The sequence below is a fragment of the Osmia lignaria genome, chromosome 6, assembly GCF_051020975.1.
Source record: "Osmia lignaria lignaria isolate PbOS001 chromosome 6, iyOsmLign1, whole genome shotgun sequence".
Taxonomy (NCBI): Eukaryota; Metazoa; Arthropoda; class Insecta; order Hymenoptera; family Megachilidae; genus Osmia; species Osmia lignaria.
The window spans coordinates 11,352,407-11,375,203 of NC_135037.1; the positions used below are offsets into that span (position 1 = coordinate 11,352,407).

The 22,797-nt window shown below is 36.1% G+C and overlaps 1 protein-coding gene across 2 annotated transcripts in view; it reads left to right on the plus strand.

Annotated features, from left to right (window-relative positions):
* LOC117607594 (opioid-binding protein/cell adhesion molecule) overlaps positions 1-22,797 on the plus strand; it is a 137,003-nt gene that overhangs the window by 40,850 nt on the left and 73,356 nt on the right. For both annotated transcript variants that reach the window (XM_034331466.2, XM_034331467.2), the window contains one exon: positions 8,910-9,123. In XM_034331466.2, coding sequence (XP_034187357.1) covers positions 8,910-9,123 — 214 coding nt within the window. The remainder of the gene's footprint in view (positions 1-8,909; positions 9,124-22,797) is intronic.

Consider the following 22,797-nt stretch of genomic DNA (forward strand, 5'->3'; position numbering starts at 1 on the left):
TTATCGAGGTAAATGTAACTGAACGGCGCATTACCCACAAGTTAGAGTAGTTTTATTTTATTGTAATGGAGCTTGTATCGGAATGAACGGAAATTGTTCGTATCGATTCAACGTCAGTTTGATTTTAATAGGAAAGATAACGAGGTTGATTGAAATTGAAGCGTGAAAATGGTTATTAATTCTTTGATGAAGCTTATCTATCATGGTCTTCTCAATTTGTTCAAATTACAGGTTAATTACTTAAACTGAAGGCGAATAATTACATCATTTTATGAATTAAACTTCAATTAGGGATACGGTTTCTAATACCTCTAATGAATTAAGTGAGTAATTTACTTAGTCAATAAACAATTACTTACAGTTTGAGTTAGATTACTGATTGTGAAATTTGAATTTTAATGTTTTCAATTGATATCAAAACTTCGTGAGACAAGCAAAAGTTGTTTCCATTGTCACATTGACGGCTCCATAGAACAGAATGACGATAAAAAGACGATCGGTGGCAAGAAGAAGGCAGTAAATGTTTCTGTGCACTTATTGTTGCGGCATGACCGATAAATCGTCGAATTCAGCAATTCTGTGCAAAGTCGTAGCGACGATGCTTTCGAAGCTGTCTCGAAACGGGGAAAGCGGTTCCGTTCACGATTACTGTTTGGAATTCAATCTTTCTAAGTGGAGGAACGTTAGATCGATCGAAACAGGCTGTTTCATTGCGTTCAAACGAGAACTGCCAGCTTTCTGTTTAGTCTGAAAATTGTGCACAATTGTTTCCGAATTCTAATAGAACGAATGGTACGTTCCATCAATGGACTTGGAGAAAATTTTTGAATCTCCAAATTTTCTGTAATGTGATTTTTAACAAGTTAATATTGTTCAAAATTTTACACAAGTCTTAGACAATGTAGCAATAATATCTTCGTCTCTGATACTTTAAAACATCATTTTTCTTTGAGTTTAAGATAAAAAAAACGTGATTTTCAACTTCGATTGAAATCAAAACTTGGCAATGTACCAGGAGAAAACTTTATTCTTTGTTCCAATTATCCCGTCGAAAAAACTTGCTTCATTAACACAAAATAATATTAATGGTGTTGTTGATATCTGGATTGTAGTTACGCTCGGATGAAATGTAAATTTTCTTTCGTTATAAACTTCGAACTACAAACAGAAGTTAGCGTCGTTTTGCTTCGGGCAGTTAATAATTTAAAAACTGCCTAGTTGACTGCGAGAAAAATCAAATTAACTTAATTATTCACGGTATACGAATTACGTGGCGGGATCATGGGGGTAAACCACGAAGACGTTGCAGGAACGTCGACCCGTTGAAAAACTTAATAAATCCAAGATTCTATGCTTTACCAACTTTGTTAAGAAGTCAACCAAACAATTATCTCGGCAGCACCGACGATATTCGCCTCATTAAAAAGTTCATAAATTCAAGATTGCAGTTGTTCATTCATTAATTAAATTATATTATAGAGCAGTAAAGGGTGAGCGTAAAGGCGTACATTCACAGGCACTGATGAATTGTCAGTTTCTCAATTTGAAAATGTACCGTGCAGAGATGGAAAGAATATTAGCTTGACAGCTAATATTAGGTGTCCATAAACTCTCTCTTCAGCGCGCACTTTCATAGACCCTCTCTTTCTAATAGCAAAATTCTCAGAATAGATTGTCATTAATTGCCGATCTCTAAAAGGAAGCTTAAAAGTTTCGAATAATAATAATAGAAAGTTGGTAAATCTAGAACACTAGTTGCAGAAGCTCGAGTTTCCTAATTATGTATCGCAGAACTTTTCGAGTGTCGCAAAACCGTAGGCAAAGTCTTCAGGTCGACTGCTGCCTCCTAGAAGATACACGTTCCTGAAACTTCTTCCGCAAGTCTGTCAGTTGTCTTAAGAGGTTGGAAACGCGACTCTATCTGAAACTTCATTAACAGCAACAAAAGACCGTACTCTACGGCGACGATCAATAATTTTAATATAATGGGACACTTTAGACCCGGCTGATCTCCTGTTATGCCCGTGTTTTGATTGACTCACGCGGTGGGAGGTAATCGACCCATGTCTAAAGTTCGTTAAATGTCCTAGTGGTTTCTCATTATGTTCGTAGAGGTGATTATTTAGCAAATGACAATGCTGTTATTTGTCTATGTTAGAATTGGACAATTTGATACACCTTGGATAGTTATTTCGTCGTTAAATTTGAAAATATTATGTATTAACAATTTTAGCTCTTTATACGAGAATTTGTAGAAGTTTAAAATCTACAAATTTTCGATTAAAATCTAACGAACATAATAATAGGTACATGTAATACTAAAATGTCAGTTCAAAGTAGAAAATCAGATTAGACGAAGAATCAGCATGATTGGCTAAGTACATGTATCTCATGAACTGATGTTGGCAGTGGAAGTCACTGGAAACTAGCTACTTTCCCACTTATAACGACCAGAGGTGAACTTTTGACGGTCCTCTCGTCTAACAGCCACTAGAAGTTTGTACACGTGTAATTAGCTTAACAAGTAAGCCGATGCTACGTTAATTGCCTGCGAGCGAATCGCGGCTATGCAAAAGAGAGAGACAGAAATACTGGTGAAATTGTTACTGTGATGCTCTAACTGTTGTTTTGTTCTCTACCAACTTATGCAGTAGCACAGCTAGAAAGGTGAGAGGAGAACCAGAAAAATCAGTTGCCCCATATTAAGAAATTAAAATTCCTTTTTCCATACGTACTGGAATGTTTCTGAAAATTTTAGATTACATTGCTATGAATAATCAAAAATAAAGAAAATCGGATTTAACATTATAAGCTTTGAAGAAAATTTGAAAAAAGAATTTCTGATATCATGGGTAATGGATTTCTATGGAAATTGAAGGGTCACATAGGGGTGGCATGATAGTCAACATGTTAAACCGCAAATTATAAGGGCATACGGATGATGCTTCTTTTTCTTTCATCCATTTTTCCAGATCAACAGTGGTTAATGTGATTTATGTTAATATTGACTGTGTGGTAGAAACGTTGGTTCAGAAAGGAGAGGCGGTAGAGAGGGTGCTCGAAAGAAAAGATATGACTGAGACGAGGGTGAGGTTAAAGAGGATTCGGTATCTTTGTTTGCTGCTGGATTAATTCGAGCTCAAGGCTACTTTTACTCGGACCCATCTCTGATCTTCTCTCATCCTTTGGATTTTTTTTCATATCTCGTTTTCGCTTCTACGGTTTAGGGCTACCCTCGTACCGAAGGATTTTCCAGGACTTCCTTCATCCTGCTAAATTCCGTCAGTAGTTTTGAAGATATTTTGTGCAGAAATCATGATAATTATGAATTAGAAAAGTTTCTTACAAAAGTTTTGTACAACAATAGTTATAATTTTATTCTGTTAGGAAGAATTAATGAAAGAAGAGGGTCAACTTTGTTTACTTTTTAGTGGAATACTGTATTTTATTTGTCTGTAGATGATAGCTCGGAGACCAACGATTCCACAAGCGTCCAATTTGGAATTTATGACCCCCAGGCTGTCCAACTTTAGATCTAACCGTACGACCTCGAGGTCATTCAACCTGAGGCTACGATTTCATTCTAAATAGTTCATTAACTTGATTTATAAAATCTATAATTAAACTATTACCGAAAATAAATTTTGTCTATTTATAAAAGGAAAGATTCATCGAGTATCAAATTGTAAAATCTCTTCATTTTTTATTTCACGTGTCCTGGACACAGATTGGAAGAGTTAAAAGAGTCGAACAGATTTATACCGTGGAAGATTCATGTCAGACAAGTTCCTATCCTAGTGTTTGCGTTACATCAGTGCTGTCGATCTCGGCTACGGTATAATTTTTCCATAAGCTAAATCAGCTGTCTCTGTAAATTGTTTAACTTTATATCTCTTCACCGAGCGTAGGTACTCATATTCCATCTACTCGCCACGTCGTCAAATTTTTCATCTCCCTGTGTCCATTGACGAGGATACTTTTTTCGAAGGATAATTCATAACTCCAGTGATAACAACCGCGATTCCATTATGCTGAAGTACTCTCAGAAAGAAAAAGACTGACAATTTTTTCCAGCGAGATTGAATCCATGACACAAAGATAACTTTGTCAGCGGATTTACCGCGTTGAATATCATGGTAGAAATAACCATAATTGGTAATGGAATAAGTAGCATAATATTGATTAACAAAAACTGTATTTATAAATTATTATATTTCTATAGATACTTCAGTTTCTTTGCGTTAATTCAATGTGTATAGAATAAACTACTTTCAGTAATTACTAATTAGTAAAAGACTATATGTATAACGTAATTAAACAGAGCCTCGAGTAATTTGCAAGATCAAAGAGCCGTTTCTAAAATTTTGAATTTATACTTGTTTTGTAGCTACAGTTTTTTTTTATATTAGTAAGTTCGGTAAGGATATTAATAAGTTGGCTTAAGAAGGAGTTGGAAAGTTTTGGTTATCACCTGAAAAGACTTAAAGTTTCCCTTTAGTGGTTAGCTAAATTTCTCCCTTACCTAAACGATGCTTGATTTATAATTTATAATGAACTTACAAGGATGTTGCATCTCTTGAAAACACGAACAAAAGTATTCAAAATCATCTTTTTTGTGTCTAAAATAAAAATATAATCTTCTACTGAGAAAAAAACCCATGCAAGCGCATCATTGCGCTACATTGTCATTTTCTTCGGGACATTACTATTTTTCCTGGGGAAGTCCGATTTAATTGCAACTGTACAACTATACTGATGGTAATATGTGGTGATTTCCAATTATGTATATTGAAATATTTAACAGGGTGTGAGAGATACTGATCATCATCAGAGTTAAAATTATTCCAATATACATATAATGACAAAACTATTTCAATGAATCTGGAAAATTTAATCAAATCTTCTTCCATTAATAATTCATTAATCATACCAATTCATTATCGTTATATTTCAATTTCTTAATTGCTGTTATTGAAATGAAATTTTGTCCACTTCCAAATACGAAGTCTAAACATCTAGAAATTATTATCAACGAAAAGCATCCGTTCCAATTAAATTCAATCATGAAATTGAGATTGTAAATAATTCGCGAACAGACAATTTGAAAGATATAAATCAGAGAGTCAAAGGAATAGCTTCCAATGAATTTAATTAATTTTAAATGAGATTTAAATAATTACAAAAAGCAATTTAATATTTTTGACCAATAAAAAGGCAATAATTTCACTTCGGGCCTTGCAATCTCTGAGACAGCTCTGATAGTCTCTCATAGTTTGACAGCTCTTTTGAAGTTATAATTTTTATCGCACTAGATTATTAACGCACCGTTAATTGGACAATTGTTATTTACAAAGTGTAGGTTCAAACAATGTAAAATTTAGTCGAGGGAGTAATAAAGACTAAAACAAGGAAGAGCTTTTAAATCGTGAAACGAAGATAACCTTAGCATAATGAGCCTATAAAGTTCTAATCAACCACCGAGGGCTGAATAATAGTTCGAATATAGAACGCCTCAAGGTGCTTCTGCAAACTCTCAAGGAGATTAGATGGGACAGCAGAGGACTTACAATAATTACAATGTCGTATCCAGAAATACACTTCCATTTGACTTTGAGATATTTGCGTGCGTCGAACGAATTCACCTTCCACGATATAATTAAGCTGATTAGATGGATCCTACAATAGACGCATCAATAACGAGAAAAACGTACGTACATAAATAGAAAGTCACTCATACTAATCCCTTCCAAGCCGATAATTTGTAACGAAGTAGTACTTCATTAATTAGAAAAAAAATATATGCTATTGGTATGAAATAAGTTTATTCGCAATAGTCAGTGGGTAACCTTTTTTTTTAGGGGCAGGATTTTTATAAATTGCAAGATCAGCTCTGTTCCTTTCAATGGAGCTATTATTGCTGTAACGATTTTAATAGAAATTAATAGGAATTCTAATATTTTATCGTTCTATCCCAGTTTTGCACCATTTTGTTGTCGGTGTCGCTGGGTCACCATCGTTTCTTTGCTTTAAGAACGAAGTTTCTCAGCAGTTCGTCAATAGAATCCGAGAGCTAATTAAAGTTTTCTGAACACTATTCGATTGGTCGATCGTCTCAAGGGATCGACCACTTATTTCCAGGTATTTCTGGGTACAACTTTACATAACGTTGAAACGAGTAGTAAAATGCATTAAAATTCATAATTTCAATTTAAAATAATTTCATTTATTCATAATCAGCTTGAAAACAATGCAATCAACTCATCAAATTTGTTGTTGGCATTAAATAAAAATGTACTTAGTTAATTATATGAAATTTTAAATTCATATAATAACCGAGAATGATTTTATCTCGTAAAACTCTGTTTTGATTTATAAAATACCTTTGGGACAAGCCTGTATAGTACATTATGGTCAATAATTCGTTTTCTCAGGCTCGTTTAGTGGACGTGAGGGTACTACTCATTTCCAGCAGGCAGGTCACGTTCGCTTATAACCGATCAAAGATCGATACGATCGATTCGTTCCAGTTTCATCGTAGCATCGCGTTTTATCGGATCTGTATCCTTTCCTTAGCAGAGATCGTTGTCTGATCTCTCGAGTGCGTTCAGCTTTCCGTCGATCTCGCATTTTTAAACTGCTGATTCGACGGGCGACGATTTATCTCGGACACTGCAACGACAGGCAAACATTATTACGCCTTGTTATCGAGACTCGAAGCTCTACGTGCTGTACATCGTTCACTTTCTTTTTTCCTTTGCCACCTTTTCACCATTATTTCCCGCCTAATGACGACAGTGCTGTTTCTTTTCACTTACGATGAAACGCGCTGGAATATTCGTTTCTGATTTTTTAAGCGGGTGAGAATAAATGGCAAGTAATCTTTTAAAATTACTGGTTCATTTTTAGAAGACGGATAACACATAAAAATACATTTTATAAACACATATTTTTCTAATTTTGTATTATTTTATTTGGAAATATTAATCTTGCGGAAAAATACGTTACAATTTTGTGTAATTATTACTCTCGAAGTTCTTTATAATTGCCTTATAATTAAGTATGAACGAAGTCGGTTTTCTCTTTCTTTATAAGAAAAATGAATGGACCAAATGCTCTCAAACTTTTTAGAACTCAATGTATATTTATCATGACATTGAATAGTAATAATGAAATTTAAAATAAACTTTTCACTTAGCCAGACTTGTCGAGGGTCATTAAAAAACAGAACATTAGATTTCAATTAACAATTTCCGTTACTGTTAATCGCAGCAACCGGGTCAAAGTGTCGCGCGTAGGAATCAAGATAAACGTAACCGGTAGGTAGGTACGGGCTGGGCCAAAGTTTCCTAAGATGTAATTATTCACTGCTGAGTCCTTTATAATAATGACAAATGACTGTAGATGCCCGTTTCAAGCTATCCTTTGTGTCGACGACTAGAAATAGCGGAATTTCAACGATTCGGCTGCGCCTAACGATCCTTTAATTCGTCTGTATCAAACTACGGAACACGAGTACCGTATTAAATCGTACCAATGGCATTTTACTCGAGACATTTTCGATTTTCTCGAAACTCGAACGGTCACAGGTGCTTTTAACAATACTAAACGACAGAATAATAATTGAATTATTGAATACGTATATAGATTTTGTCAAATTATTTTAATAAATTCTAAGGAAAGGGTTTTGAACGTCACAAAAAATCTCATACCTTTTTTTTCTATTTTATTTTTCTATAGTTTCATCATTTTTCTTTGCTTATTAAAAAACGATGTCAATCGTCTCGACCTCAAGATGTAAGATATATCTCATATTCTTTGATATCTGAAAAAAAAATGATTAAGCTTGTGTACTTTCGGCCTTCGGTTGAAATCTAGGACACTTTGAGATCGCAACGTCGTCTTCCAGAACGAAGTTTTTATTCCTTCAGGGTTTTTCTGCGTACTTGGGATGTAGCTGTCCATGGCGTACTAGCATTCTCTTTGAAATGTAGTACATCTGAAAAGTGATTATCTCGGCAGGTGTGCATCAAGAGAGTGGCTGTCGTCTATCCAGGAAAATGATGTTTGAATTCGAGTACATACGAGGCCAGGATGTCCGATTTACATTGAATTTACATTGCTATAAGCCGTCTTCGTATTTCAGATCGACACGTTGCAAGAATTCTACATCGTAGAATCTCTCAGGAATAGCCTTTCATGTGATATTATACTGCAAGATAATCTTAATTCTTTTAACCAAATGATCGTGGTTCATGTTTCGTTTCTTTTCTCCATTTATGTGCCACATTTAGATTTTCAAATTTGAAATTAGGTTCATAGTTAATTTTTATACTTTAGTGAAAAATTGTTATGATTGGAAGAGATATATGAATTTATCACAACCGGGCCGTTCGGATTGGTCGAACATTTTTTATCCATTGGCTACTAGCCGTCGAGTCCCTAGCCAGGAGCCAATCAGCGCGCGGCAACCGATTCGGCGCCTCTGATCGTTCTGAAGGCGGTTGCGTTCAGTTGCGTCGCCATTACGTTCGTTATTGCGTTTGTCTCTATGCGTTACGTTTTATTTTGTGGCATACATACATTTAATAAAAGTGTTGCCCTTAGCAAACGTATTATTTTTTACCGCAAATAGTGCTCTAAGAACACGCACTTGCCAGGCTCACTCGAAACACGAGGTGGAGTCGCTGCAAGTTAAATCGGGAGCTCCTAACCTCCCGAAGATCTACCAGCTATGATCGAATATTAAGGTGAATTGATTTTTTTTTTTAAATATTCACAAAAATGTTTTAGAGTTGTGTTAGGAAATTCTGTTGTACAGTATCGAACACAGTAGGCGTTCTTAAGGAAAATATTATGCCTCAGCATTCTATTCTAGAACACCTACTAATAATCAGATTGTATGATTTCAGGTGTCCTGGGCCCGCAGACGAGGCGAGGAGCTTCACTTGCTCACCTACGGTCCGGACACATACTCAAACGACGCCAGGTTCTCGTTGGAGTTTGAGAAGCCGAATGATTGGCGGTTGCTTTTGAGCACGGTGACCGAACGAGACGGTGGCCTGTACGAGTGTCAAGTCAGTGCTCATCCTCCATTAGTCAGAACTGTCCATCTCACGGTATCAGGTAAGTAACTATCTGTATACGTATGTCTGGTTGTTTGCGTAAATGTACTGGTTCGCGCCTAATTCTTTTCTAATAGGTCCACTACGTGAACGAAACTAAATGCGATAAATCGAGTATCGCTGTCTTACTCTGCTAGGTCAAAATTCAGATTTAAAATGTTTTTTCATTTCAAAGCTTAAAATCGAAAATTCTAGAATTAAATTTTTCGTGCCTTAAAATACAAAATTTCATGCAATATGGAATAAATATTCACTTTCGACGTATATTACTCTCTATCTATATTACATTCAGCTTTTATTACATTATATTACCTGCATTCTTTCAACCTATATTACATTTTACTATAAAAGGGTATGCTCGTATACCGAATAACGAAATAAACGATAAATTTCTCTCTAGCTTGTACTTCCTTATTTGCACGCAACAAAAACATGCATTTGCATGAACATTCATTGTCTGGTTATCAGGATCGACCAGCAATCACGGTTGCAATTTCTAGCATGGTCGTTGTAGAACGTATGCCCTTTGATCTTGACGACTTCCGTGTCACCGATAAATCAGCCTCCACCCACCTGGCACGGGCACTGTTCAAAATCAGACAGTTTGACGCGATAGATCTTCGCTAATCAACCGTAACGAGAATTTGACGTGGGAAGGGATACCGTGACGATTATCGGTTCTCCGTTTTTCGTTGCTAGATAACGGAGAATAGCGACCACGTTTCAAATGATTCTGACGCTGATCAGGCGTAAATTTCTGCTTTAAAACGATGGAACGGTGTTACGCTCGTTCCACTTCTTTCGCTCTCTCGTCTTTGATAAGGGAGGATTTGGAGTAGAAAAGGGAGGATGTGAAATTAGGTCAGACCGGTTTGCCAGTTTACGTCTGTTAAGGTTTTTCTTATGTTCTGCACGGAGATTGGATCTCGTGCTTGTTTTTATAGAGAAAAAAAGCACTATTTCTTTTCGCTTTCGTTAAATATTTATGGTACATGTATAATTTATTGAAATAAATTCAAGATTTCTTTGGAAATTAATGGATCGAATAGTTTCTGCGGTTATTATTAATTCTTAAACGATATAACAATTAAGTTTCGCAAACGTTTATTTATTTAAAGTTTAATCTAAACACTTACCATGTTTTATTAAAAGGCAGCTATGACTCAAATTACACCACGTGTTACTTGGTGGCCCTAATAAGGGCGCAGGGACCATTAAATATTAAACTGCTATGTTCCAAGTGACCACGGGGGTTCGGTTATTAGATACACGCGGTGGTTCCCCGTGGAAACGTTGTAATTTCGGCTTGTATCGTCGAAATTATAATTCTCTCCAGTGTCGTTAAATCGGCCCAAATAAAATGCCAGGTAGTGTCTCAGTCCACATTTTTGGAGAAGGGGGTTTATCAATTTTCATGAAATATATTGGAAATTTTGAAAATCAAGGGCTCAGGTGGTTCAGTTTGCAAAATATCACGTTTAAAAAGGTTAATCGGTTAATATCAGGCTAGGTATCTCGTTCGTGATTGTGAAGGAGTTAATTTAACCCAGCTAGGTATAGTTAGTAAAGTTGACCGTTGGATACATAATCCACGAAGCATTCTGCGGAACATTTTCTGGTGGATCATAAATCACGGAGGTTCGAGTCGTTAGGGTCGTCCTTGTCGTGGTATAATGGCGATCTTGGAGCTGTAACGATGTCCTTGTGGCACTCACGACCCCACGGTACATACACCCCTTAATTGGAGTCCCGTCTGCTCTTTGCCTTTCACTCCCACCTCTTGCTTGCTCTTATTAATCCTGCAAGTTTCTGCAAAAATCCTATGAAAAAGGAGAAGAGGAAAGATTTAACAATGTAGAAATATGTGTTACGCTCATTAAAATCAAGTAAAAACGTTCTGGAGATGTGAGAATTTATTCGAATAGAAATGGAGATGTTTTCATGAGACTCCGAGGAAATTAGAGTTTCTAAAGAAGAATTAATGCATGTTTGAGAACTTTAAATCCTTTTCATTTATTTTCACCATCGTGGTTCGAATAATTTCTTATCAACAAATTAGTCTGCCATTTTTCTAGTATTTTATAATAGGTCCTATAATAGGTCCATAAACGTGACACGTTCAGAATATTCGCTGAAAAATTTGTTGCCTGGTGAAACATTTTTCCCCTGATATTTTCGAATATTCCATTCACGAAGTTTAATTCAATCTGCCGCTAAGCTGGATGGTCGTTAACGAAAAAGTGATACCCGGGAGACGGTTCACAAGCGGTCAAATATGTATGAATTTTGGTGAAAAGTGAAGCAATTGAATGGCACGCTAACGAAAACTCTCGTAGACGGTTCGTATATGTACAGAGATGTGCGTGCAACAACCGCTGTATTGCTTGCGGATTCAACGATGCGTGTCGTAAAGTGGCGGTTTACGATGGCAACGACTCAAAACCGTTTGGTTCAACTGTGCTACATAAGGATAATGTGTCTCGCTACGAGTCGGCCATTAAACTTCACGTTTTCGTACCCAGGGGTTAATATTCCTTGACCCCGTTTCTCTTCCTTCTTTCTCTCGCTCTGTTTCGCTTCGGTCAGCAAAACATCCTGCTTACACAGTGGGTGAAAATCACGAAACCACTGGAAAAATCGAAATCTAAACAAAACTTTATTAACCAAGAGCAGTTGGGGGTAAATTAATGTATTTCTTTTTGAAACGTAAATAACTTTTCACAAATCTTAGATATCATTTATGATACAAATTTTATTTTATCTACTTTGTGTAACAATAAATTAATCTAATTAAGAAAATTTAAAAATATAGGTAATCACTTGATGTTATATTATATCATTGGTCAAGTAAGAGCATGGAATTTTAAAGATGTTAATTTTCTTCTGTTCAAAAGGTGTAGAATTATGATTTTTTTACGAGACGAAATAACGAACAGTAGAACAAGATTTAAACTGAAACTACGTTTCATAGTCAAAGTGGAAAATGAGAAAGAGCAAAAAGCTTTTGTCGCTAATGAACGTACGCGTGGCCTCTCAAAGTAAATCATTAATTGTGTCGAAAAGGGGAAGAGAGCGTGCATTTTCGCGCTAGACTGACTTCCATAAATTTGGCACACGTACCCACATGGTAAATCGCTTTTTCGATCTTGCATATAAATTAAGAGAATGTTAACGCGTAAATAATTTTAGACGAAAATCGGAAGATAACGATTAAAATAAATTAATTTGTTCATTCAGTTGTGAATTTTCATTTAAACTAAGAGTTAAATCGACGATTTCGAAATTTTCGCAAAAATTACTAACCGGGAAAACGAACTTTATTTTATTTATAATTCCAAAATCCGTAGAATAGAATCGTTTTTTTAAAGTAAATATTCTGAGATCTTGCAAATCTGCATTTTGAATTTGAGAATCTTTTTATTTCAGTTTGAAAATTTGAATTTTGATGTTTAACTTAAATTGCTTAAGTGGTGCTGTTTAAAAACCCCTACCATATTATTCGATTTATGCATTCGAAATAATGAAATATACATTAGAAGCAAGAAATAAAAAAGTATAAGGGTATTGAAAAAGTGAAAGATTGAATCAATCATTATGAAAGTGTTTGATCGCTTATAAAGTTCCACATACATATAAGAATCGCGTAGTTTCGAATCTTTGATACTTTGCTAGTGAATAAATCGTCCATTTATCATGATAAATTGAGTATCTATCCGTAAAAGAATTTCCCAAAGACTGTTGAACGAGACAGGAACACGTAACCTTGGGTAGCTTTACATTTTATGTAAGAAATAGCAATTCGTTGGAAACGTTTCAATCTTCAGCAGTGCTTTATGTAATCATCATCTTATTTTATCTCTTGAAAGAAGAAAATCATATAATAAGCTGTCATTGAAGAAAACAATAATGAACAAATAAAAATAAAAATAATTTGAATGAAAATGTATAAATAAGATGTTCACGGCTTACGAAATGTAAGAAACAAGTATTTAATACGTGATAACCAGTATATCAATTATATATTCAATAAAGAAAAATTAGTTGGGTCTTGAAGGGGTTAAGTCAGATTGTTCAATGAGAAGAGTCACATATGGTGGTATTATTACGATTGGAATTATCGAGAAAACGAATCGATACATCGTTAAAATAGTAATACGCATATTATCAGCTGTGTATCGAGGACAGTTTTAACGATAGCCGCATTGCGAAAAAAGTGGAAGCGAAGTGTAATTTCGCTCGTGGGATTATTGGACGGAATATTCGCACGAATCAACCGTGTAATGACGATTATAACCGTATCGAGGTAATTTTACGGTGTATCGATCGAAAGATTTGAAAAATTGAAGTTGTCTCTTTTGCTTTCAAGTTATAGACGGCTTAAAGTACTTCGTTAAAATTAGGTTTTCATCGGATCGATTTTTGCTTTTAAATCATACATTTCAGATAAGTAAACATTTGGAAAAATAGTACATGAGTGAAAATTAGCAACTGCCTTTTTTTAAAGGGTGATTCTATGTAAAGAAATAAATAAAAGATGTAGGTTAAGTAATTTCCATTGTTTTTTACATTAAAAAATTATTCTGTCACGAATACTAGTGCCATTACTTTGTTACATATAAATAGTTTATGTAACTTGGAAAGCTATGCTCTTGGTAGTCGGTTAGCGTCAGTGGCAGTTAGTTCACGTCAGAAATTCGGTAAGTCGATTTAACTGGAACTCCGTTATGCTTTGTCCTATCACAAGAAACTATAACCAAAATATGATTTATGGTTACCATGTAACTTGCTATCTGCTTCGCTTGTTCGGATTACCATATAAATTGAAGGTTCAATCTTCTTTTCGTAAACATCCTCGGAGATTCTTCCACTATAATACTTTTCTTCCACAAAAACATCATTATTTGCATATCTAATATATCGTGTATAATAATATTAGAAATAACATGAAAAATAAACTTCTCGCAGACCAAGTTTCGAAAGTGTTAATATAGTGATTATAGTTCAAAAATTAAAAAATTTTATAATCCAAAAGTTCTAGAGTACTGAAGTTCCGAAATTTTAAATGGCAAAATTTTAGAATTACAAAATCTGAGAATTCAAACTTTAGGATTTTAGGATTTAAAAATTCTAGATTTTTAGTATTTCAAAATTTTTAATGAATTATTTGCTCATATCAAAAGTTTTCTTCCGACACCTCCAATTTCACTGCGCCATTTAACGTATTAATCATCCCTAAACTCATCTCGCTGAACCAACAAGTTCTATTTACCAACATTTCAAATCAACCGCTCCGATCAAGTGACCGTGATAAATAACGAGCGGTGCAATAATTTCCAGACGATTCGTTTGTTCGTGGCTGCATCGTTTCTTGGAGGTAGAAAAATTTCGATCTCGCCGACGTCGAGACGCATTACGACAAAAGAAAACGCCAATATGCCAGCGATCGTGGCTAAGAGATGGTAGAAACGGACGAATAGGTGGAAGCAATAAGCACGCCAACACGGAAGATATTTTTCCAGCCGGGATCGACGCGATAGACTCTTACGATGGTTATGAAATATTTGACCGAAATACCAGGTGCGGGACGAGCAGAATTTATGCTGTTCCTTCGCGATATAAACGGGGACGTTTCGCGTGTTCAAATGGTGGAACGAACGATCGTGTCCGCGTGTTAACCGTACATGATGGTGTAGGATATTTATCATTGCCCTTTCTATAACCAACAATTGTTCGTATCGATTCCGCTGGAATCGTTGGTTTTTAACGATACGTTGATATCTTAGGTAGTACAATCGCTAAACGATTGCTTGTAGTTCTTCTTTGTCAGCTTTCAATCAGAAAGGATATCATGAAAGATATCGGCCCGTTGCGACGCATAATTACTCCCTAATAGAATCAAGTCGAGAGCCGATGAACCAAGCTAGTACTTGAGTGACGATAAAACCCTGTTAAGCGAGATACGGCTCGTTCGACGACTCTGGATTTAACAACGATCGACTTTTCGATTTACGACGACAAAGGGGCAGCTTTGCTAGATCGTTGACCTACTTTCCTATGGCGACGTTCACGTGGGAATCGCAAAATTAAATGATTCGTTCCGAGTCAGGGGTTCTTTGGTCGGCTTTTAAAATTTCTAGCTTACCAGCTTCCTTCAGTAAGAGTAAGCTCCCTGGTGACGAACGTTTAAATTATTTCGAATTAAACTTAATGACCGAAGCAAACAGCTTTAATTCTTACTGTTAATGATACACAGTCGTGCAATTTTCAGAAATTAATATAGTTCTGAAACTGTCCGTATCATGAATAAAACAGCGATGCGGTAGACCATACGCTAGTTCCATGTAGTTTCAAGGTTTTATGTGGACAGAGGAGGGTACCATAGAAATGTCGGGCAGCAGGCATACATCGTCGGTGGCAGGTTCGGCGCAAGTGGTTCCTGGAAACACGTTTCTTCAGCTTTGGAAACAAACCGGGGGCTAGTCGGGGGGGATACGCACAAACAAGCATCCTCTTTGTCTTTCCGTGAACTTGCGAAATAATTCCTCGCCGGAAGCTCCGCCAGGGACGTGGTCGGCGAGCTTTTTATTTTTGGCAGACGTTCAAATAGTTAAGGAAACTTAAATTCTGAGCTCCTTTTCCCGACGGTGCAAAACTGGTAGCGGGCTCTTCCTCTCGTTCTCGCCTCTGCGAACTTTCGCGAGCCATCCAGTGATCGGATTTCGATAATGGCCGGCTCGTCGATTGATCCGGACACCGTGCCGGTTGAAAGAACGCGGGAAATTAGTATGGAAGAGAGCTCTCTAAGCGCAATCGATGTTCCACGCGCAACCGATCCGACTCACGGGATGTTCTTATTGAGCTGTGAGGTGATTGATCGACTTTGTGCCGGAATAAATTTCATGCGATCGGATTAATCCTGTTATTGTTGAATTAAACTTCGTCCAATTGCCGACAGTCTTATTGATCACCCTTATTTTCATTAAAATAAAACGATCTATTCATCGCAATGAGAATTTCTTAGGATTAATCTTGTGTATTATTAAATTGTCTTCGAGGAAATTCCAAGATAAATGCGAAAGATCTCTAGGAATGTCTGAGAGTTCCAAGCAACCCTGAAAATTCCAGGGATTCTTAAGAAATCTCCAGAAAAATTCCAAACATCCCTAGGAATGTCCAAAAATGCAGCAAACTCCTAGAAATGTCTAACAGTTCTAAGAAACCCTAAGAATTCCAAGGATTCTTAGGAAATTCTCAGAAAAGTGCAAAACTCTTTAGGAATGTTTAGTAATCCCAAGGAAGTCCAAGAATTTCGAGGATTTCTAACAAAATCATAAGAAGGATAGAAAATAATGTCTAGGAATTTTCAGAAGTGCCAAGGAATCTCAGCAATCTCATGGATTCCTACAAAATCTTCCCTGCTTCCACAGCATAAATTCGAAAAATTCATAGAAATATTTAAGAGTCCAAAGGAATCTCAAAATTATATATTTTTCTAAATGAAATTCCCAAAAGAAAATCATTGAAAAATCAGAAAAATCTGTCATTTGCTGTAGAAGAAACGTGTTAATACAAATGTCGTGACCAAAAACGAGGGTGTTTCATGGCTAGAAACGAGAGAAAAAAAAAAAATAAAACTGTAAAAAGTAGAGAAAATGGTGAATGCAATTTCATCGGGGGAAAACTGGTTGTCGCGTATCGGAAATGCCGGTTAAGAAGTGAATGGCGATAACTGGCCCCGAAGTAACGAGCTCGAACGGCGTGGAGTAAAGGTGGAAAACGAAGGGACAGGATTGAAAGAAGAAAACGAGGCGAGCAAACCCTTTGTAAATAAAGGCGACGAGTGACGGGCGGCAAGCAACGTACTCTGTAATAAAAGCTCGTAACGCTTGGTATTGGCAAGCCTTGATTTATTCTCAGCAACTGTGCCCGAAGCTTTGACCCATTTTGCGTACGGAATGCGAAAGAGACTATCGCGTTTCACCCCTTACCTTCGTTCACCATACCTTTCAATTCTATGCCCTTCGACCATCTGATTTAATGCCCTTGGAATGATCTGTTTTTGCAACCTTTAAATTGCTCTTAAACTTTCCACGCCGAATGCAACGTTACTTTGATCCATTATCTATCGTGTACTGAGCGTTACATTATTTTCCAGATGTTTCCATATTACGCTTACCACCGATATATCATCGATAAATCGATATCGTTAAAGTACCATTAAGTAAAGTTCAGCCAAGTTACAACCTCGCTATGGTATTTAACGGTTAAATGACTTAAACTAATTAACCCTTTAATCGAGATTTATAATCATTAATTCTAAAATCGGCTTAGAAAAGACATAGACGAAGTTGCGCTCAGCAATAAACTTCCATCAAGCACTTAATTTCAATCGCAAGGAGGGTGTGCGTTACTCGAAAGTAGGGTGCAAAGTTCGCCGTCAAAGTAACCGAAGTGAAAAGTTTCCTCTGTTTTCGACTTGTTCTTGCCTGTTCCACCGGTTCGGGCACACGTGTAGTCGTGCTTGCTTACACGAACCGAAACTTGAGCCGAATTCCTCCGGTGGTGCGAGGGGGTTAGAAAATCGCAAGCGCCGGCAACCACGGTTAGAGCTTTAATAGCCGTCCGTGTTAATAATGACGCTGTTACAAGCACTTTCCAAGTTCACTGCGCCATCGTTGCCGGTGAAAGTAGATCACTGACATCGTTTGCTTGTCAGAACAGGGATGGAAAATGTCCTCGTTTGCTCGTGATTCTAATTGCTAGGCACCGTCCCTCTCCGTTTATGCGTCTTCTAATTTCACGCGGCTGCCTTTCCCAGATTCCTTGATTACTGCCGGCAGAACTTCAAAATATCTGTTTGCAAACTTTCAAACAAGTCGAACATACTATAATAATTTTCTGAAATTTTTTAAAAATTGAATTTTGCACTTTAAGAACTTTGAGTTTTGAGATTTTGAAATACAATTGGGTCGTATCAATACTTGATTTTACAACGTACAGACTCTGACACGAATAACATATCGTTTACGGCATGTCAATTCGAAGTTTAAAATTTAATGAAAATGATTGTTTAATCGATTCATCAATGCTCCTGGTACAAAATGGCCAGCACGCAATCATAATCAATGAGATGTGTTATATTTGCCTGGCTAATGTCTAACAATTTGATTTTCAATTGTTTATGTGGATATACTGCTACTAATTGAATAGTAAAGCATAGTGATCTTTTAATAGCAGAATCTGTCCCATCGCTAATCTCATGAATATACCGCGTTTAGCAAAGTTCCATTATGGAATATTCGTAGGATAATAACTGTGATCTCTCCTAGTGATGCTATCGTTATTATTAACTTCGCATTTCGTGCAATGGGCATTAGCAGTTAATAGAATTATTCTACCTATTATATTCTCCACGTCTGTAGTAAGATTTTCAAGAATATCTCAGTTACATCGTTTATAAATTTTATTTTATTGCTATATTTGATCAAATTTTTACTAATTCTTTAAGTCAAATAACGTTAACGTTAAAATTATGTTATATAACATTAATATTAACAATTAATTAATGAAGTGTATTATTTCTTCTCAGATATATATTAGGCCATTTAATTGATTGAATAATTCTATGTTAAATGATGTTATGGACACATTTTCATCAGTATCGTCCAGGATATCAATGAGTGGAAATTTATTCGAAATTATATGATAATGAGCAACTTTATTTAATGACGAGGACCGGAACGACCTGTGTAATGCATAAGCAAAAACAATCGTGCTAAATGTTATAAATACAACCAAGCTGTGTTATTAATATTCTCATGATAGCTGTTTTTGTTTGAAATAGTTCTGGTGGGTTAGAAATTCTAATTGTAAGTTTGATAACCACGGCCCCTAAAGATCTTAATCCGGTACTGTATTAAAAGTTACGGATTCTAAATAATAGAATTATTTCATTTGTCGTAACTTATAAATCTGATTTTTGTTACACAACCGCGTCAATACACTTGTTAACAGTTCGTCGATTTAGAGCGTAATTTATCAGTTTTACCGTGTCAGCAAATTTTAATATCAATGAAACGATTGCAGAATGTGATATTGATTTTATTTTAACGAGGAAAATTACTTTCTGGATATAATGAATTGGCAGACGGTTGATTTAATGACGCCACGGTCTTGCTTAATTTATAATGGGTTAAAGAAAAATTATTCTTCGGATGCTGGGTTTGCTCATTAAATATCTCGTATACTCGTTAGAAGGGAATATGTAATTATGCAGATTATTTCATGAAGATGCAAAAGAGGGAAATGAAAAATTGCGAAATTCTCGCCGCTTTATAATAAATCACTTACCGATGATATTGCAATTATTTAATAAAATGTATGAAATACGATATCTCTGAAGCGCTAAACAGTGAATTATTGTTATTGCAATACATGATACGCTAACTTTTAACTCTTTGAACTTGATTTGTTTTCAACGTTATTGCGCTTCAGCTTTATGTATGATTAGAATATTTATGAAATATAAATTGTTCATCTTAGAAGTGTCATAAGCGTACTTACTTAACGTTATAGCGTGAAGCGTAATGCAATTTAAACGAGCATCTCAAGTTTCATCGAGAGTAGTAGTAGTTCAAAGTTCGATCTTCTTGCAAATACATAATCTGGAGCATAAATTTGTCCCGGTGATAACGGGCAGAAAGCCTCGTTTACACGAGCATTACGTCGCATAATCTAATGCGGTGCTATGCAGCCGAGTAGACGGAAGAGATGCATCTCTCCTTACTTCGTGGAATCTCGTCGCATTATCGGCGTAATGTCCTTACCTCTGTTCCCCTTCATCGAGTTAATGTTTAACTTTAACTTAACTATCAAGAATTTTTACTCTAGAAACTTTCATTCTATTGCAAATTACTCTTTCTCCACCTAATAGGTGATTCAGTGTGGTGTAGGACATACCCTTAGGAATTGAAAAATGATCGTATTACAAACCCTTGTTCAGGGTTATCGATCAATGTATGCAGAAAATATGGTTACAAATACGATTACAAATTGCCTACGTACTGTTACTAACGAGGGAACAGCCGCAAACGTTCGCATAGATCATACGATGCAAATGAACGATACAGGTAAATTACGGGTTTGGAAACGTTAGCCATTTCGACTTCCGACATCGATACCAGGGATTCGTTGCATTGTTACGGTTAATTCTTTCGTTGCGGCGAAACAACCGAATGATCATCGAATTAACGCGTCACTTTACATTTGCGAATTATTTCTGATCCATGTAATATGATTTTATGCTACAATGGATTAATTTAACACGCGAAATAATTGATCTTCAATTCGGTATTTCGTTTCGGATCATTACAGCTGTTCTGAAATTAATACAAAATTGTATAAAATAGAAAATTAAAATTTAAACATTTTTTTTATTTTAGAAGTCAACAATTCCAGAATTCTAAAATTCTAAAATTCTAAAATTCCACAGGTTCAGAATTCAAAAATTCCTAAAAGATCCGGTCCATTAAATCTTGTTAAATCTTCAAGTATCTCTTCGCCGAATATGTACAAAACAACGCGAAGCTTTCTCATTAAATTGAACTACGCATTTGACCTGGTATTATGTATGAAAGGGATTCATTTTTATTGGAGAAAAAGTTTTTGCATCTCGACGATGTCCGTGTTCTTTTACGTCCCGCGCAAAACTCGTCGCATTCTTTGACATCTCAGCAGAGAAACTCTTTTGCTTTCGACTCCTTTTCTATAAACTGTCAGCGAAAAATTCTCTGCTCTTCTCTTCAAACGCTTCACTCTAATCCTTCAGATGCACCACGCGCTTCTTATAACGCGATCTTTCTTTTCATTCTGCTTAAACGTACTTCCAGAATCCACTCGTATGTCTTCCCCCTTTCTTTTCTCTCTCAAAACACTTGGTTTGTTTTTATTGTGACCTGTGCGAAAGGCATTTTTAAAAATGGTAATTTTGTGAATGGAGGTATAGAGTGGTAAAATAATTCAACTACAACGAGGACACGAAACGCAATTAGTCCGTCTTGTTTTTGTCAATTAATGACCGATATCACAGACGGTCGACTGATAATTCAATTGATCACCGACAAAGGTCCGCGATTTCGAGAGCTCTTGTTGACCTCGCCATTTTCAAATTGCCGCAAAACGGCTATAGGCCTTGTCCCCTAATAATCGGCATCCCTCTAATGGATCGTTGCTGTTTCGCCACGCGTAGTCGAGTGTCGCGTTCCTCTAATGAGATTATACGATCGCTTGCGAGAGTACGTCGCGGGTCTCGATGATACATGGATGTAATTATGCGAGAATGTATCAAGAAATCGTGTGACTAGTTGTGGATCCTCTGTTGCGGTTTGGCGACGTTTAGGTTTCTAGAAACATTGGAATAATTCTAATATTTCAATATTCGGCTGAACTTTGGTTTGAAGGACATAAAATTGTTAACTTTTTCGTTTTACTATTTAATAATTTTCTAACATTCTTCTAATATTTTTTTATTCTAGTATTCCAAAATTTCATCGTTCCAGTACTCAAATATTTGAACTTTCAAAATGATCGAAATGTGAAAATTCCAATTCTCACAAGTCGAAATTCCAACACATCGTATTCATTCATATTCAAAATGATTGAAATTATTCAAATTTTACAGACTGAAAATGTATCGGGTCTCTGCTTTTTTTTTTTTTTTTTTTTCGATCCACCGTATACAGCATCAGAGACAGGAAAGGGGTATGGGGCGAAGCGTGGCCATATTTGCCGTTAAACTGCGAAAGTTGCGAATGTAAATCCGGCTTCTGCCGTCGCGATACACGTTGTCGTGTTGCAAACTGGCACGATTTCGTCGTATAGCCGCATCTGGCCCCCGTTGACTCCCCCGGATCTTCCATAAATAAATGCATGAGCTTGTACACGTAGCAAACCGTACCCCCGTCTACAATGTATTCGACATATGTTGCGTACGTAACGTTCCGATGTTGATTGTTGTGCACGCTGACACACCAGTTGTATTTGTACGTGCAGCGGTACATAGAAACAATCTGTACGCGCATTGCGGATGTGCCTGTATCTATCCTCGGATGGATGATGCATGGTTAAACAATGAAAACGGAATCAATTGCTGCGAGATGGATCCCAGAAGGTCGTTGAGAATTCCTTTATTATCGCGCAGCAAAGAAAATGAATGCAACGGGAACAAGTTGACGAGTAAACGAGATGAATAAGGAATGCACGTTTCTTTGTGACTAACATTGGGGTAACCAAACAGAGGTCGGGATGAGACTGACCTCCGTAAAAATGTGAATTTGAAGAAATTTTAATTTATTTATATACTATAATAATTCAAATATATTCAAAATTTACCTGATCAATTTAGAAAAATTCACTTATTGATACGTATACTTTCATTAATAATCGTTTCTTGAATCGAATATTTACCATTTACTACGAGCTACACTTTTAGCTAAATACTTTTATAGTATTTCTAAGAATTCTTTTTCTTCTTTTTTTTTTTAAAACCTTCAGACACTTTGCTTATTTGTTCAGAAAAAGGGTTAAATTTTGTTGGTAAAATTTTTTCGTTTCTTATGATTTTTCTAAGAATTTTCGGCGGTTTTAAAAGCTCCAGGCATATTGCTTGTATACAAGA